This window comes from Taudactylus pleione, unplaced genomic scaffold, assembly GCF_031769625.1.
Source record: "Taudactylus pleione unplaced genomic scaffold, aTauple2 ptg000531l, whole genome shotgun sequence".
NCBI classification, from domain to species: Eukaryota; Metazoa; Chordata; class Amphibia; order Anura; family Myobatrachidae; genus Taudactylus; species Taudactylus pleione.
This window is the reverse complement of record NW_028284933.1, coordinates 1,098,502-1,117,962: the sequence shown is the minus strand read 5'-3', so window position 1 is coordinate 1,117,962 and position 19,461 is coordinate 1,098,502. Positions and strand designations below refer to the sequence as shown.

Below are 19,461 nucleotides of genomic sequence, written 5' to 3'. Positions count from 1 at the left end.
ACTGGCCTTTAGGCTTTCCCCGAGGACAAAAAGACTTAACAGATTTAGTCCGAGGCCTTGTAGTGGAATTAGCAGAAGGTGTAAATTTGCTGTTTGCGATACTGTCCACGATGCTACAATCTTGTCAAGGTCAGGACCAAAACAAGATCTCCCCAATATAGGGCAATCCATGTCAAGGCCTATGTTGGAGTCCACCTCTAACTTCCATGAGCGCAGCCATAGGGTATGGTGGTGGATACAGTCGCAGCCGAAACCCTGAAAGTTAGGAGACTGGCATCCAATGTAGTTACTCCAACATATGAAACTGCATTTTGAATGTGAGCAGCAAAGAAGTTAATGAGAAGTTAATGAGGGAAAAAGGTCTACAAATGCATCAGCCCAGCACTCAATAGCATTAGCCACCCATGCAATAGCCATGGTTGGACGGGCAACAGTCCCTGAAAGAGTATATTGATTTCAGGCAAAGTTACCACCTGCGTATCCTGTAGAATCTGTCAGAGCAGGGATGGGAGGCGTAGTAGCGCTCTTAATTAGATGAGTAACATGAGAATCCACCCCAGGAGGTGATACCTATTACCCGCAATGACCCCCAGGGAATGGGAAACATGAGGCCAAACGCTCTTGTGATAACTCTTATCTGGCGATTGTCAGACCCCGGCCATGTGATCCACCCGCTGGTCAGAGAGGGGGAAAACAGCCGAAGACACTTTAATGCTCAAACTGAGGGTGATTTAATTTAGGTGCAGGTTCAACATCCTCTATAACCAGGATGGACATGACCTCCAGCACCAAAGCAGGGATAAAAAATATGAGATATGGTAAGAACTTACCCTTGTTATCTCTATTTCTACGAAGTCCATAGGGTTCCACAGGATACCTTGGGTATAGGTGTGACGTCAGTCGCTGGGCACCATAGAGTTAAGCTTTTCAGCCTCCTAGGATGCACTAGGGTCCCCCTCCTATACCCCGCCCCCGAGCCAAGGCACCTCAGTTAGTTATCAAGCCAAAGGCCGGAGGAGGAGAAGGAAGAGAGAGAAAAAAAGATCTGGACACATACAAGAATCACATTCTCACCAGAGGGAGACGGAAAACCGATGACCAGAGCAAAGCCCATCTGCAGCACAGGTGCGACAGGGCGGGAGTCCTGTGGAACCCTATGGACTTCGTAGAAATAGAGATAACAAGGGTAAGTTCTTACCATATCTCATATTTTCTACTTCAGGGTCCATAGGGTATCCACAGGATACCTTGGGGATGTCCCAAAGCAGTATCCTTTAAGGGTGGGGACGCTCCTGTGCAGAAAGGAGAATCCGCCGCCCGAAGGAAGCATCCTGAGAGGCAAAGGTGTCAAACCTGTAATACCTCACGAAGGTATGGACAGAGGACCACGTAGCAGCCTTGCAGATCTGAACTGCCGAGGCACCACGTCGAGCTGCCCACGAAGGACCCACAGACCTAGTGGAATGAGCCTTCAGAGAAGGAGGGACCGGTAGGCCTTCATGAAGAGAAGCTTCAGAAAGCCATACGGATCCAGGCTGCCAAAGTTTGCTTTGAAGCAGGCCAACCCTTTTTACGGAAGCCATAGAGGACAAACAAAGCGTCCGACTTCCTAAACGAAGAAGTGCGGTCAACATAAGTCCTTAAGGCCCGCACAACATCCAAAGAGGCCTCACCCACGGAAAGACTCGGTGAGTTAAAGGCCGGAACAACGATTTCCTCGTTAACATGAAACTGGGAAACAACTTTGGGAAGAAACTCGGGCCGAGTGCGGAGCACTGCCCTGTTCCCATGAAAAACCAAGAAAGGGGGTCTACAAGAAAAAGCCCCTAACTCAGAAACACGTCTGGCCGAAGCAATGGCCAGAAGGAAAACAGTCTTAGCTGTTAGCCATTTAAGATCCACTGAGCCCAGTGGTTCAAACGGCGGTCCTTGGAGAGCCCTCAGGACCACAGCCAAATCCCAAGGCACCACAGGTGGAACAAAGGGCGGCTGAATGCGGAGAACACCTTGCATAAAGGTGCGCACATCCGGGATTGTAGCAATCCTACGGTGAAACCAGACAGATAGGGCCGAAACCTGTACCTTCAAAGAAGCAAGACGAAGCCCATGATCTAGTCCCGCTTGCAGGAAGGCGAGAATCCGAGACAGACGAAACTCCCGCGGTGCATAACCTCTCGGTCGACACCACTGGAAGAACGTATGCCACACGCGATGGTATATCCTCGCGGAAGACGGTTTCCGAGCTCGCATCATGGTACGCACCACAGAGCTGGAAAACCCCCGGGACCTCAGCATGGCCGTCTCAACAGCCACACCGTCAAAGACAGCCGAGTCAGGTCCGGATGACGACAAGGACCCTGAGACAGAAGATCCGGTCGTAGCGGCAACTGCAGAGGACTGTCCACGGACAGACCCTGAAGGTCTGAGAACCAGTGCCGTCTGGGCCACGCGGGAGCTATCAACAGGAGCGTCCCTCCTTCCTGTTTGAATTTCCGGATTACCCGTGGAAGAAGGGAGACCGGAGGGAACAGGTATGCGAACCGGAACGTCCACCGGACGGACAGAGCATCCACCAGAGACGCCCCTTCGTCTCTTGTGCGAGACCCGTACACCGGCAACTTGTTGTTGTGCCGGGACGCCATGAGGTCGATCTCTGGAAGACCCCACCTGTCCACCAGCAGTTGAAAAACGTCCGGGTGCAGGGACCATTCCCCCGGATGAACGTCCTGGCAACTTAGAAAGTCCGCCTCCCAATTTAGCACTCCCGGGATGAAGACCACTGATATGGCCGGAAGATTGCACTCCGCCCAAACCAGGATCCGAGAAACCTCTACGAGAGCCGCCCGACTGCGAGTTCCTTCTTGCCTGTTTATATAGGCCACGGTGGTAGCGTTGTCCGACTGGACCTACACCGGGTGACCCTGGAGAAACCGATGTGCCTGCTGGAGAGCATTGAAGACCGCACGGAGTTCCAAGATATTTATTGGAAGCTCCGCTTCTGTCGGCGTCCACCTGCCCTGGAACAAGTGTGGACCCGAAACTGCTCCCCAGCCCCGAAGACTGGCGCCCGTTGTCAACAGGACCCAATTTGGAACCCAGAACGGACGTCCCTTGTTGAGGTGGGTCGTCTGTAGCCACCACGGAAGGGACAGGCGAACCTCCGGGGTGATCACAATCGTCTGGGACTTCAGAGACTGAGGCAGCCCGTTCCACTTGGACAGGATCAGGTGCTACAGAGGTCTGGAGTGAAACTGGGCGTATTCCACCATGTCGAACACCGACACCATGGAGCCCAGTAACCTCATCGCCGAGTGTAGGGACACCCGGCGGCTGTGCAGACAACTGCGCACCCTTGACTGTAAAGCAGAGATCTTGTCCTCCGTCACGAAGATCCTTTGCTGTCCCGAGTCCAATAAGGCTCCAAGATGCAGAATCCTCTGAGCCGGGATTAGAGTGGACTTCTGCCAGTTGATTAGCCAGCCGTGCCGTTGCAGCAGTGCAATGGACAGGTCCAAGTGGCGTAACAGGAGCTCTGGAGATCCTGCCACCAATAACAGGTCGTCCAAGTACGGCAACATGCGGACTCCCTGCAGCCGCAGAGAAGTCGTCATGACCGCCATCACCTTGGTGAAAACACGTGGTGCTGTCGCCAGGCGAAAAGGTAACGCCCGAAACTGGAAGTGGTCGCTGCGGATTGCAAACCTGAGGAACTGTTGATGGCGCAAAAGAATAGGGACATGCAGGTAAGCATCCTGTATGTCCAATGACACCATGTAGTCCCCAGGTTCCAACGCCAGAATGATGGACCGTAGGGTCTCCATCCGAAACTTCGGAACCCGCAAAGACTTGTTGAGTGCTTTGAGGTTGAGAATCGGACGATACGACCCATTGGGTTTCTGTACCAAAAATAAATTTGAATAGAAACCCTGACCCCTCTGGGAGAATGGAACAGGCACTATAACTCCAGCCTGGAGCATAGTGTGCAATACCTTCCGCAGCTCCGTAGCCTTGTTCCGGTCTGATGGTAGACCCGTGGTGAAGAATCGAGCCGGGGGTCTGTGCCGGAAGGAGAGGGCGTATCCGTGGGAAACCACCTCCAGAACCCAAGTGTCTGTCGTAGTGGCCGACCAACACTGGGCGAACTGCAGCAGGCGGCCTCCCACCCTGGGATCCCCCAAAGGGAGGCCCGGACCGTCAGGCCGCAGGCTTGTCATCTGGCTTGGGGCCGGACGTCTGGTACTCCATACCTGCTTACGGGGCTTGGCCGATTTCTTAGGGCCAGCCTGTCGAGGAAACGACTGTGGTTTGGGCCTGCCCTGGGCCCTAGATGACCGAAAGGACGATGGTCCAGAACCAGAAGGAGCAGCGGCCGACGGGAGACAAGCCGATTTGGCTGCCGCCAGCGTGGCCACAATCGTATCCAGATCCGGACCGAAGAGAACTTCTCCGGTAACGGCAACGCCTCCAGACCCTTTTTGGAATCTGCGTCCGCCTTCCAGGATCGCAGCCACAAGGTGCGATGAGCAGCCACCGCTGCTGAAGAAATTCTAGACACCAGAGTACTAATGTCTAGGGCTGCCTCGTTGATATAAGTGGCTGAATCACGGAGATTACCAATCAACTCCGCCTGTTCGGCCGGACAGTCGGAATCAAAAGAAGCCTCTAATGAATCCGCCCAGCGCTCCATCGCTCTGGCAACCCAGCAAATGGCCATAGCCGGCCGTGCTGCCCCCCCCCGCAAGGGAATAAGCGGACTTCAGGCAGATCTCCACCTTGCGGTCCGTAGCATCCTTAAGGGAGGACATAGATGGCATCGGCAATGTGGCACTACGGACAAGACGGGTCATGTGAGAATCCACCTGTGGAGGGGATTCCCACTTTGCAAAATAATTATCCGCGAACGGATAAGCCACCGCCAGGCGTCTCTGCGGCTGGTATCTTTTGCCAGGCTGTTTCCACGCCTCCTCTAAATGGTCCACCAACTGACCCGAAAGAGGAAAGACTGTGGCATCGCCCTTCACATCTTTGAAAAAGGCATACTTAGATTTAGCCGCTGGGGGAACTTCGTCCTCAATCACCAAGGCTGTGCGGACCGCCCGAATAAGTCCAGGAATATATACTTTGGACTTAGCATCAGCGTCCTTAGTATGGAGAGGTTCCTGATCGTAAGGATCCAGAATCTCCCCATCATCAGACGTCCCCTCGTCATCCTCATAAGGAGCCGACAGAGACGCCACCGGCCGTTTATGCGGCCGCATCACAGACTCCCCTTGTAACACATCCGACAAGTGCTGTACAGAACTCGTCAGGGAGTTAACCCACGCTGGCTCCTGAGAAACTGGGAGCGGGGAAATAGGGAGACTGTGGGGTACCACCAATTGTCGTGGGAAACCCTGCATGGGTGACGACACCACTGACTGCTGGGATAAACCCATCGGTGTAAACGCGGGCTGCGGAGCTAACTGGCCCACTAAGGCTGTAAGCGCCTGAGCGAAACAAGCCCAGGGCGGCTCCTGTACCGGTGCTGTAACCGTAAGAGGCCGCGCCATGGACAAACACTGCCGGCAAAGGCCCTCCGCGCTACCCTCCCCCTCCGCTAACGGTACTTTACACGTAGTACACTGTAGCCAGAGGGGAAAATCACTTTCGGACATGATGGTACAAAGTATGTGACCCCTCTCACCAATTATAACTTAAATAGGCGAGAGACCACCCTGCAGCACCGCACCACAAGGGCTTAGCAGAAAGAACAGGGACAGTAATAAAGCTGACAGTTTAGAGAAAAGTTACAGGCAGCAGCGCTAGCACAGTCACATACAATGCAAAGAAAATCAATTCCTGCACTAACAGCGCTGATCACTCAACTACGCAGACACAGGGCCTGGTAGGACACAGCGCTGCATACACAGACCTGACCACAGCGGAGGAGAGGTATGCGGGGGGACCCAGACCACGATGCTTCCGTCCAGCGCTTCCAGCAGCGTTCACCATGCGTTCTGGAGAAGATGGCCGCCGAGGAGCAGAGAGGAGGCTGGCCTGGGGGAGGAGCGCTGCCACAGGACCAGTTGGCAGCATGTAGAGAGGGCTGTGTGCAGCGGGGGAGGCGCCGGCTGTGAGACAGGGAAGGCGCGCTCCCCTGGCATGCATTTAACCCCTGGGACGCCGCAGCGCTACCGCTCTGCTGCGGTCCGCTGTCCCAGGGGGTAGTGGAAAGCACAGGTTGGTCGCCTGGCTCCACGCTGCAGCCAGTCCCCAGGGAGCCCCCTGCCTGGGGACTTAGGACCATGTGACCAGCAGGGACCCACCGCGGGATCCCGCTGCTTACCTTTGTCCCCCTTGGATCCGGCCATGGTCCGGAACATCTGGGGTCACCGCTAGCTGTGACCCCAGATGCTCACCAGCATCCCCGGATCGGTACCGGCGTTCTGGTACCGGCGTTCTGGTACCGGCGGGGGTGTAGGGAACACAGCATGGACGTCAGGACTGACTGTCCATGCTGTACATCCAGATGTGCAGCCACAGCTGCACTGAAGAAAGCTTCAGGGGCTCTTCTAGCCCCCACTCCGACAGGTGCACCCGACTCCGGCCGGGCACCAAACTAAACTGAGGTGCCTTGGCTCGGGGGCGGGGTATAGGAGGGGGACCCTAGTGCATCCTGGGAGGCTGAAAAGCTTAACTCTATGGTGCCCAGCGACTGACGTCACACCTATACTCAAGGTATCCTGTGGATACCCTATGGACCCTGAAGTAGAAATACTTGATTTAGGCTCCCCCTCTTGTGAAAGGGATAGGAGTCCGATACATCATCCAGTGCACCCTTGGCTGGCGATCTGTGTTAGACAGCGGTGCAGACTGGGAAGTAACCGCAGGGCTTTTACTACGCCATCTTGTGTTTCTTAGAAACGACATCCACCCAGGGTGGCTGTTGTGGTAATCCCTGCAAGGGAAATGACAGACTGTTGTGATACCTGAGGGAATTTGAAAAACCTCGGTAGGACGCGGTAGTCTGTGTCACAGGAGTAAACTGCAAGAACTGCGAGATATCCTGAGAGGGAAGGGTAGCATGTTGAAGCAACCCCAAGTGGGTTACAACTACGGGGGCCACCAGGCGATCCGCAATGGAGGCCAGGGTCTTGAGAAACAAACCGCCCAAGGGGGATCCTGTAAGGGGCCCGGCACCTCATAAATAATCCTTTCTGAGTCAAATCCTCCGTACTCACACCTGCAGCACATGACTTGCAGGAAAGCAAAAATGGGTGCAGTATCTTTCTCCATTTCCAGGTCAGACATATCTGACTAACAACCATATCAAGCAGCGCTATACCGGTCCTGACTGACGCGAAGATTAGCTGCAGGGTCCCATTATCAGCGTATGCAACACACAGTTCCATCTAAAATATGGCAATGTGCAGCACGCAACAGTATGCGACAAACATCGTTCGTGTGTGTGTGTGTGTGGTCTCAGAGCCACCCTAGGTACACCTGTATTAGGGCAGATTGTAAAAAAAAAAAGGGACAGATATACACTAGAAATTCACCCAGAGGGATCCGGGATTGTACACAAGAGGGAGCCGCAGTCTTCATTACTGGACATTGGTGCTTCCACACGCTGCACTTGTTGCATAGTCTATAGTCAACGTTATAGCAGACTAGTCATATCTGCAGTTTTTTAAAGTTCACAGCCAATTAACTATTTAAGGAAGTAATTGGATACATTTCACTTATAAGGGGATTTCTGGATACGCTAGGCCAGCCCTCTGACGAAGTCCTAGTGACAAAACACGTAGGAGCGTGGCCTAGCGTTACTTTCCACATGGTATGAGACTACCGAGGTTACCACTCACTGGCTCCCGGAGACTCGTTTCATTTGTATAAGCTGTTTTTACTTGCGGTGGTCTGACCGCATTGTCCGGTACGTGATTCAAGACTTGTGGTTATATGTACTGGATATAAATAAATAAATGTTTTGGAGATAATGCACTATTAGGCGCTCCCTCTGTTTATTTTGCAGCATCCATTTACCTGTACTTTGGATACGGGGAATTCTGAATGAGGGAAAGATGCCGGTCTAATAAGGCAGTGCACACAGATCCACAGAAATCAATTTACATTGGGACTGTTTATGAGAAATAATTAAGACTTGCGCTTTGATTATTCTTATATATATATATATATATATATATATATAAATGTGTGTGTGAGGTCTCAGAGCCACCCAAGGTACACCTATATTAGGGCAGATTGTAAAATATGGGATAGATATACACTTACAGGTGAGAGAATAAAGCACACAAAGTCAGCACTATCTTAAGTTACATACAATGCAGAAATATATATATACATAAACATCACATATAATATACTGCAAATGTCGCTACATTCAACTGCCCAGATTCAGTGTATGGGAAGGCTATAGCGCTGTGTACACTGACCTAAATGGTGAGGTGCGCTGGGGGACTGGACTCACTGTCATCCTAGGAGATCTGTGCTGCACCATAGAGGAAATGGCCGCCTGGAGACCTCAGAGGAAGCATGGCCCACGGAGGAAGCAGCTCAGGGACGCCAGACCACGCAGGAAAGGCACGCTGAGCTGAGGGGAGGAGCCGCTAGACAGAGAAGGCTGTCAATTAACCCTGGCTAGCAATTAACTCCCGGGACGCCAATTCCGCTGCCGGCATAACTCCCTGGTGGTCTAGTGGTCACACGGGTTATACCTCCTCAGAGGGGGAGCCCGCCGCCGCTGCTAGCGCCTCCGGTCTGTCCCCAGAGACGGGAGGCAGGAGACTGCATGCACTCGCGGGTCACCGCAAGCGGCGACCCACGACTTACCTGATCCCCGGCGATCCGGCTGCAGCCTTGGGATACCTCCACAGCCCGGCTAGTACAGACTTTGGGGTCCCGCCGCGATCCCCAGATCTGTACTGGCATTGCGGCGCCGGTGGGTTGTAGGAGCGGCAGCTTGGACGTCCAATGGACAGTCTGACGCTGCCGCTCTGAAGAGTTAAAAAATAAAATAAAAAGTAGCTATGGGGCTGCTAATCAGTTCCCCCTGCGCTAACGGTGACCCGACTCCGGCCGGTCACCAACTTAAACTGAGGTGCCTCTGGCTTGGGTGTGGGGTTATACGGAGAGTGGACCCAGTGCATCCTGGGAGCTGAAAGCTTTAACTGCGTGGTGCCCGGATTTAGTTCCCAACCTATACCCCAAGGTCAACCCTGTGGACCCCCTATGGACCCTGAAGAAGAAAAAAACATTTTAAAAAAACCTCAAGATGTGGGCGAAAGAAGCCACAAACGCGTTTACGTCCAACTATAAGTAAGACCCACAGAGACTAACAGTGACAATAGTAGGAGATGGATGAGACTTCTCATGCTGTTATCTTACAATGCTCCCAGCCATGGCAAACCCAGACTGTGTGGTAACTGTTGTTACAGGATGCACTTTCAAAATAGGACTTTAAACATTGTGTACTTGATATGTTGCTTGGCGATCACTGAGTCGATAAGCCCTAAGCCTGCCCAGCCACTATTGCAGATATCTAGAGAAAGAGGTCTTAAGATGCACTAGAAAGAGCCATACAATGCACCCACCCAAACCATAGATAGCTCTACAGTAACATGTTGGATAAACACTACACTTTACACACACGTGATAAATATGAAGAAAATCTGACAGAAGCAATGAGAGAAATCAAAGATTTCTCATTGGCCTATGTACTTACCAATGCGCCCTTTCTTATGGATGTGGCCTGGCATGATCCCGATCTTACATTCTCCAGGCTAAAAATATATTGAAATTAAGATCAAACAAAATTCAATTGCAAGAAACAGAGTACAAAAATAAAACCTAAAATCATCTCTGGTTACAAAGTCACAGGTGTCGGCAATTGGACAACATGCGGTTCCCAAACAATCGTCATGTAATAATCAATATTTATCTAACCAAGTTGTCATTTTTAGGTGTGTTCATAAACCCAGGAGTTAGTATATCTGCCTGTAGGCAAAGTTATCATGCCGACTAACGGGGCCTTATTCTGATCTAGCTACATCTCATCCAATTTCCAATTTATGGGGGAATGTCCTCCTCAGGGTACAGTACAGATGTGACATAGTAATGGGTGTGTAGGGGTAGTGTTACAAAACTTTCCAAAACTAATCTTCAGTCTATAACAAATGTAATAGGGTCCAAGTATGGACAACTGATTATGCCTTGAATTTTAAAGCTGGATTTTTTTTTAAAGGCAGATCCAGTGGCACAATCTGCACTCTTCTAAACTTGGACCTTATCACATGGGGCCAAAATCTGTTCATGTCCGCTCATCCCGAGTTCTGCGTTAGGCAAGGTTTCTTACACGGTCTCCGGAGGTCTTTTTATTGGCTCTAACTCACCTTTTGTTTACATTTATGAACAACAATTGTGTGGAGTGTTTTTTGAAATTCAGAGTTTGTGAGGTGAATATTTGTTAATTCAAATGAAGTCTAACAAATCACAAGGAAACCGTTCTTCCTAAGTAATGGTCATAAAGGGGGCCATTGATAGCGCCGGGAAGTTGGTCTCGGAGCTATTCAATTCCGACTATAACAACTTAAGGGCCGTATTCAATGAGAGACGAAATCGGCCGATTGTCGCCCAAAAAAAACAGGCGAAAACGGGAGGGGTGAAAAAAAAAATAGGCAAAAAAGTTAGGAATATGCGTCTGTAGCCCAAAAAATGGCCGATGTACATCGGAAATTACTTTAGAAGTGTACGATTGGGGACTTAAATTGCGTTGGTTGGCGGTAATTTGGGTATACAGAAAAACGTAAAAAAATTATAGAAAGCTATTTATTTTTTCCAGGAAATTACTGCGCCACGCAAATTTGAGGTACGTGTCCAAAGGGTTCTGAAAGAAATCAGAACATTTGCAGTCAAAAATAGTTTTTGTTGTTGTTGTTTTTCCTCCTGGTCATAGGTGCAGAAAACTTTTTGCCTGTTTTTTGGCGAAAATCGGCCGCTTTCAATGTTTTATTGGAAAAATTGTCCGGAGGCGAAAACGGACAATTTCGCCGCTAATTGAGTCCGGCCCTAAGTCGGAGAAGGTCAGTTCTCTCAACTTAACCTGGGTGTTATGTCGTGAGAACCGGCATTCTCCGACTAAAGTGTCGGCAGTGAGGCTGTTAGTGTCGCACTAAGCCGGCAAACAGCCTCGCGGCCGGCACTTTAGTAGGATTTCACTTTGTAGTCTCAGGAGGGTGCGAGAAGACATTTTTTTTTTTACTCGCCCTAACCGCGCTGATTGGAATAGCACCGAGAACAACTTCCCGGCGCTATTAACAGCACGCTTAGTTGAATCGCCCTCACAGAGTACAGACAAGGGATCCTCTCGTTATGGTCATTGATTCAAACTGAGTTTTGTCACCACAAACGCATTAAAACTTGACAACTGCCTCTATACATTCATCTCGCCATCTACTCACATTGATGACTCCGGGACAGTTCGGGCCGATGAGCCGAGTGGTGGGCTGACGGAGAAGCCGGTGTTTGACCCGCACCATGTCCTGTTGGGGGATTCCTTCGGTAATACATACTACAAGAGGCACCTCGGCATCAATAGCTTCATGAATCGCAGCGGCAGCAAACGGGGGCGGCACATAAATAACGGAGGCAGTGGCGCCGGTCGCCGCCTTGGCCTGAGAAGGAAACAATAAATATTCATTACAATAGACGTGGTATAACACGTGGCATTACAATAGACGTGGTATAACACGTGGCATTACAAAAGACGTGGTATAACACGTGGCATTACAATAGACGTGGTATAACAAGTGGCATTACAATAGACGTGGTATAACAAGTGGCATTACAATAGACGTGGTATAACAAGTGGCATTACAATAGAAGTTTCCTATAAAAATTCTCAGGTCTATGTGTTTCTTCTTCACAGACTAAATAAACACCACGTTGTGTGTACCCGGGTGTGTAAGGAAAGTATTTGAATTCACGCCCATGTAAATGACTTCACACCATTAATGCTTCCAATCAGTAGATGAAACAGATGCACTTTAGTTGTACTGTACTGGATCACTCACCTCTGCCACAGAGTTGAAAACTGGCAAACCGAGATGGGTACTGCCACCTTTGCCAGGTGAAACACCCCCAACTAACTTTGTGCCGTATTCCAAAGACTGCTGGCTATGAAACGTGCCCTAAAAAGAAAACACACATTTCAGAGAGAGTTATTATCACAATCATCAGAGTATAGTTAAACCTCAATTTAACACCTTCATCATTTCAACGTAAATATTTCTGTGATTGTCTGGTGTAAAAACATTAAACACTATTCTCCATGGTTACAGCGCTGCACACTATTTCTCTTTTTGAGCTGCCGCGCAAGAGGCCAGAAGACGGCGTGATCAAGAAGGAAGAGGTGGTGCCAGGACGGGCCAGCGGCAGAAGACTGAAGCTGAGAACCGAAGGAGACTGCGGGGGAGGAAAGCAAAAGAGCTAACGAAGCTCCCCCCCGCAGCCTCTTCCACCGTACCGGTAGGCGGCCTTGGGCCACCGGTATTTTACTCCTTCCTAGACCACCAGGGTTGTCGGGCACTAGGCCCGTGGGATAAATTCAGGCAATAGGCCTGTGGGTCTCTAGGCGGCCACAAGGCCCGGGCAACATATGGGGCATTAGGCCCAATTGAAGGTATATGCCACCCAAATAGGTGTGTGACTTGGGCATTAGGCCCAGGTCACTAGAGGGCCCAGGGGGACTGCTCCTGGGGGCACTGCACAGGGGGACTGCTCCTGGGGGCACTGCACAGGGGGGCTGCTCCTGGGGGCACTGCACAGGGGGGCTGCTCCTGGGGGCACTGCACAGGGGCACTGCACAGGGGGGCTGCTCCTGGGGGCACTGCACAGGGGGACTAAAGGGCATTAATGTGCGGCATCATTTTGTAAGGGGTATTACTGCATGGCATAATGTGTGAAGGCTGGGCTTTGCTGTGTGGCGTAATGTGTAAAGGGCATTAATGTGCAAAATAATGTGTAAAGACCGGGCATTTATCCTTTGATAAATATGCCTATTACCTAAAGTGGCTAACCATAATATCACTTTAAAACGGGACACGTGAATTAATTACAAAGGTTCTGTGGCTGGCAGACTTCATGCCTAGAGTTCACCTGGTTTTAATGAGCCACAGAACCTGAGTGTCCCAGTTTAAAGTGATGATATGGTAAGCCTACTTATTCACTATGGGTTTTGTGAACAGACAAGTCATATTACCTGAAAGATCATGGAGGCATTAAAACATGCATTTAAGGGGCTTGTGCGGATATCTGATGCTGTTGGGGGTATCAGATCTGCATTTTAGGGGCATGTGGGGAGGTCTGAGAGGCATATGGGGAGCTCTAAAGCATAAATTATGATGAGACCCAGAAATGGTCAGGTAGGACCCCATTTTTTTAAAGTGGTGGGTCCCTGGGACCCACAAATTTTGTCACTCACTGCGATCACTGCCCACTGCGAAAATATGCAAATGCTTGGAATCGCAATGCCGACGCAGCCTAACGTAATGACAACCACTTCCCCTTTCTCACAACCGTAATGCTTTGCAAGTCTGCAAAAACATCGATACCGTCAAGTAACATCGGAGCCTCGCGTACAATTACATAAGGTCTAGACCTTAGGATGCGCACACACTAGACGATTCGATCCATGAGCGATATCGTCTAGTGTGTCCCCGGCAGGGGTGTGATAAATGTCGTTAACGACATTGAGCGCGCGCGCACTGAACGATCTCATGAACGATGTCGTTCAGTGCCGGGCACCCTCCCACATCCCCGAACATGCATGACAATGTCGTCAGGTTGGCCTGCATGTTTGGGCGATGGACGACAATGACCGACCCGCAGAAGCGCGTATCAGTGGTCGTTATCGTTCATCGTTTTAGCATACACACTGGCCGATATAGTGAACGACTGAACAATAACGATATCGTTCAGTCGTTTAATATATCGGCAAGTGTGTATGCACCCTTACTCAGACATTGCTAACCTCGTCGCACGTAGTGGGAGCTCAAGCTGCGTATGCCATCGCAGTGGATAATTTATGCACTCCTCTGTAACGGTGTTCCAATGCACTGCCACAGAGTTGAAAACTGCATTTCGACAAATCCCCCCCCCCCCCCGTCAACACTCCCAAACTTCCTGACGGTCGCTATGCGATGAGTCTGCGTAGTCTCTGCAATCGCAGTGAGGCCTTCTCGCACTACAATGCATACTCAGTACGCAACAATCAGCCACCTGCGTGCGTCATCGCACTAGCGATCCGTAATGAGTCAAGGCCATTAGAGCATTATTTTAAATTGGTGGAAAAAACATTTTGGAGCTCCCTGTTCATTGGTCTCAGATAAGCTGTATGAAATTATAGGTATGGGGCCACTTTATAAGATATTTTCACAGTGAGTAATCATCTCAGAAGCTGTTACCCTGCCAACATCTCTCCAGGAACAAGGTGTAACGCCATCCACAAAGTCTTTAAAAACCCTATATCATCACTATGGATTTGTAAGCTTATCTTGCCTTGGCTAAAGTAACCGTCTATGATATTCCGTGACCTAATCAGAAAGACAGCGCTTGCCTCGAGTTTGCCAAAATTCACCTGGATGATCTATAAAACTCCTGGGACAGAGGGCCTGATTCAGAGCCGGACGCTCTGAACGAGCGCCCGCTCTGAATCAGGGCGTGTTTTTTTTATTTGCGAAGCGGCCTCTTGGACGCTCGCATAGCTGTGGGTTACCACCCACAGCTTATGCGAGCGTCCATGATGATGGTCGGGCTTGCGACGAGACCCTTGCGGTAGGGTCTCGTTGACCGCAAGCCCTGGAGTGATTTTGGCTCTATCAGAGCCAAAATTACTCCCACTGACATCACTAGTGATGTCAGAGGGGCCGGACCCAGACGGTAGGCGTTCCCATGGGAACGCCTCCGTCTGGGCAGCCACGCCCCCGGCACGCCCAACAAAGGAGGCGTGCTGTCACTCACCATCGACAGCACGCCCCCTTTGGTGCGAGACCCATAACGACGGCTACCCCGTCGTTATTCGGGTCTCGCGCATGCGCACGACGGAGGCGCCGTCGTGCGCATGCGCATTTGGGCAACATCGACCCGCTTGCGAGCGCTCTGCGCTCGCGAGCGGGTCTGAATGAGACCCAGTGTTCTATGGGTTCTATGAGAGTCTGAAGTAGTCCCTGTTCTGTCTTTACAAAAGCTAACTTAGCTTTCTAACGTTAAGAGCCTAACATCAATCATCAAATAGCGGGAGGTAGCGCCATTGTCAGGCCATGTTCTGGACATGGACCTAGCCACTTTCCATCACTGAAGGAACCATTAAGCTGTGAGCAAAAAGAGTTACTGGGTCATTCAACAAAACATGAAAGAAACACACACTAGCAAGTCTAAGGGGGAGAGGTATTCAATCTTCTACAGAGGGCGGGTGGAGAAGCTGATCATAGCAACCAATCAGCTTCTAGAATGCAATAAAGAAATGATCGATATAATCTGATTGGTTGCTATAGACAAAACCTCCACTCTTCATTTTTAGAAGCTCTGGTAAATCTACCCCTTATCGCTAAACTCCAGTAACACCTGGTAAGATCTGAATTTGCTGCTCAGGTTTTAAAAACTCACAATAACTTTTCATACAATTTCACAATGAGGAATATCCCAAATCTCTCCCCAGAACACAGAGGCTGATCAGTGATTACAGGAGATCTATAGCTGATGTTACTTCTGGTGATGCTCCAGTGGAAATTATTCTCTTACACAAGGCAAATAGATGGTGAATTGCTTTCATTAATAAAGACATGAAAGGAAATATAAAAATGAATAAACATGTTGAACAATACATACAACGAAGGAGCTCATTCAGACCCGCTCGCTAGGGTGCGTTCGCCGATTTTTGCATTCTGCGCATGCATCGCAGTGCGCATACCAGTGCGAAAGATCGGGAAGCGGTCGCTCGCTGCACATAGACTGCCCGGCAGAGAGAGTGGGAGGAGAAGCCATTCGTGGGCGGTAACAGGGGGAGTGGGAGGTGCGAACGCAGGCGTGCCTGAGCATCTCAACGCCGTTTCAGAGGAGTGCATAATTAAGAAGCAGCGTCATAGAACACGTCACCTGGCTGGTTTTGACACTGAAGTGCTAGCAGTGCTTGCGGTAGGGTATGGTCTGCCTCAAGCGCTGCGATCGCATCCGATGGTACCAGATGTACCAATGGTTGCATACACTTCCTGGAGATGACGTGCGCAAGGCTGGTGGGCATCTGCATACACAAAGTGATCGCACGTCAAGACATAGTGGGCGTGCTAATGCCTTGCCGTGCGATCGCCTGCCTTGCTGTGGGTTGGCCGGATTTGCATAAGCTGGGTGCGAGCGTACGCATATAGCGAGCGGGTCTGAATGAAGCCCTGAGCTCACTTTTTTTTTCCCTAAGAATTACCAAATAAATCGGATCCCTAACAATTGCTTGCTAAGCAGAATAAGTTCATTTAGGTGAACTGACAAGTTTGATATTAAAATGATTAATTTGACATAGAAGGTAATGTCATCCCAATGGCGTAACAGTAACCGCTGCAAACTAACATCAGTTAGGCATAATAACCATTACTACAAGAGATCCTCAGGGAGCAGACTTTATGCAATATGGTCAAAGAAGAGACATGCTGATGTCTGGAGCCAATAAGAAGAGACAGCCTAATGTCTGGAGCCAATAAGAAGAGACAGCCTGATGTCTGGAGCCAATAAGAAGAGACATGCTGATGTCTGGAGCCAATAAGAAGAGACAGCCTAATGTCTGGAGCCAATAAGAAGAGACAGCCTAATGTCTGGAGCCAATAAGAAGAGACAGCCTAATGTCTGGAGCCAATAAGAAGAGACAGCCTGATGTCTGGAGCCAATAAGAAGAGACAGCCTGATGTCTGGAGCCAATAAGAAGAGACAGCCTGATGTCTGGAGCCAATAAGAAGAGACAGCCTGATGTCTGGAGCCAATAAGAAGACCAGAGCTAGAGGCAATAAGTGCCTTTGAAAAGAGAACAAATGGATATGTACAGTACTCCCTCTAGTTTTCCTTTGGGGTCAATTCAATTGGGAGTGAGGGGGAGAGTTGCTGTTGTAACGGTGTGGAAACGCCGCCGGCAACGACCCTGCAACTCACCCTGGATTTGTGTGAACAAACATCTGTGAGTTCGGCTGGTACAGTAATAGTGCGGCACATAAGCGCACTTAGTCGCAACTTAGTCACACCTCATTGAGATGACTCGAGGGGGGGGGGATTTCAATTCAGCACAATGGACTCAATGTGCCGTTCTGGAATGGCGCATCGCACCCGCTGGCATCGCAAATTTTCCCTCAGATCCCATAGGAGGTGCAATGTCGTTCCTACCGTATATATTGCTGATAAGCGTACCACCTGCCATTGCTTGGTGGTACACAGTATTGAACTGAATTACCCACTAATATTTGTCCAGCCTTGTGCAGATAACATGCAGTTTATGTAAATGTTACCACACAAAAGGATGAAAATAACGTAAGATGTACCTGCTTTCCAGTGAAACCCTGGCATATGACTTTGGTATCCTTATTAATGAACAAGTGTTTCCGGGAGGCTGTATAGGAGCTATGTCTTACTCCATTCTGTTGCACTAGAAAACAAACAGAGCATAGCTGATTTCTCATACACAGTGACCTGTAGATAACTAGCCTGCAGATTAGTCATACTATATATTGATCACTAGATGGCGCTCAACCCATCACAAATCTACAGTCATTTTTACAGGCTATCGGGGCTGTGCATTTGCAATTCCCAAGTACACTATTCCGTTCTTTTTTTTTTTTTCCTTATGCATTAATGTTTCAGTTAGCAGTCATCCTTTCAGTGGTGAAAAAGCATCAATATTCTTTCATAAACGCAAAAACAGTACATTCGGCAGATATACTGTGTGGGTGTGTGTATATAGACAGATACCTGGGTGTATATTTACTGAACAGCGGGTTTCTAAAGCAGACAATTAACAGCGGCTTTATCCATTGAATTCAAAATGGCAATAGCAAACATGCAAAGCAAGCCTGATTTAGCGTTTATCACAATTGCAGTTTTGAACCCAACTGTCCAAGGCAGAGGCTTTGAAAACCCGCTGTTTAGTAAATATACCCGGAATAGTGTCCATGCTTAAATTTGCTGCAATGGGTGTGAAGCACAGGTCTGTGTTACTGGCTCCTCAGTTATTCTCCACTTAAAAATAAGACCAGATAATACTGAGGAAAACTTAACAAACAAAAAAAAAAGGACTGGGTTGTTTAAATAATGACTACATGAGTCTCCCATATCCAAATATACCAATATACGGGATTTTTTTGAACATGACTGAGATAATGAAACCTTTGCTTTTTGATGGTTCAATGTACACAAACTTTGTTTAAAGCACAAAATTATAAAAAAATATTGTATAAAATGACCTGCAGGCTGCGTGTATAAGGTGTACATAACACATAAATGCATTCTATGTATAGATTTGGGTCTCCTTCCAAAGATATTTCATTATGGTATGTAATTATTCCAAAATACAGAATATTCCAATATCCCACGTATTTTGGATATGGGAGACTCAACCTGTATATTCATGATGATACTCGCAGAAAGTTTCGGAGGAATAGGAGTGATGACTAAATATAAATCCCAAAACACCAAGCTTCTAACTCCCTGTTACTACATTTTTATAAATGACCTGTCACCTAAATAAAACCACTAGCGAGCATGGCTGTAGGTTAGCATGCGTTCTAGATTAGCCTTCAAAGACGCAGAGATATGCTGGCCATACACCTGCACGATTTTGGGCCGATTGCCCGATTTTCAATGAGTCATAAGTTGGATCTTGTGAAAATCGTGTATTTTTTTTTAGTAAGATAAAATCCGATGCGTGCTCCCGCAGCTCCTATAATCGGATCGTATGATCAGATGTGCAGCACATATGTTCCATCGTATCGTGTGCAGATCGTGCCGTTTATTTTGGTCATGCGATCCATTATGTGGCATTTGAATGACTGTTTCCCAATGAACGCATGAGGCACATAGCGTTCCCGCTAGGCTGTTTTAGTGGGGCGCGGCTCCCTGCCCTCCTTCTGGAGGGCAAAAAGCACCCTGCCCTCCAGCAGGAAGGCAAAAAGCGCCCTGCCCTCACAGCCTGCTGTCTTCACCCGCGGGTCGCAGTGTCCCGCGGGAGGGGAAATGTGCGGTGACCCGGTCACCGCCGGAGAATAGACGCTGGGCGTATGCGCCCGGCATCTATTCTCCATGTCGGCAGCGCTTGGGGGCTGCCCGGCCTGTCCGTAAGTGCCGGGCACGCCCCCAAGAGTGACAAAAAGGGGACGAGTCTTATAGACACGCCCCCTTTTCAATGGTCATGCCCCGTTTTCGGGCGCGCGCACGGAA

General features: G+C 49.4%; 1 protein-coding gene across 1 annotated transcript in view; it reads right to left on the bottom strand.

The window, feature by feature from the left end:
• The window catches only part of SUCLG1 (succinate-CoA ligase GDP/ADP-forming subunit alpha), a 78,746-nt gene that overhangs the window by 47,417 nt on the left and 11,868 nt on the right, over window positions 1-19,461 (bottom strand). Inside the window, exons 2-5 of the mRNA XM_088450854.1 lie at window positions 17,571-17,674; window positions 12,069-12,185; window positions 11,457-11,669; window positions 9,722-9,779 (exon numbers count right to left, since the gene is read on the bottom strand). Of these exons, the coding sequence (XP_088306980.1) occupies window positions 9,722-9,779; window positions 11,457-11,669; window positions 12,069-12,185; window positions 17,571-17,674 (492 nt within the window). The remainder of the gene's footprint in view (window positions 1-9,721; window positions 9,780-11,456; window positions 11,670-12,068; window positions 12,186-17,570; window positions 17,675-19,461) is intronic.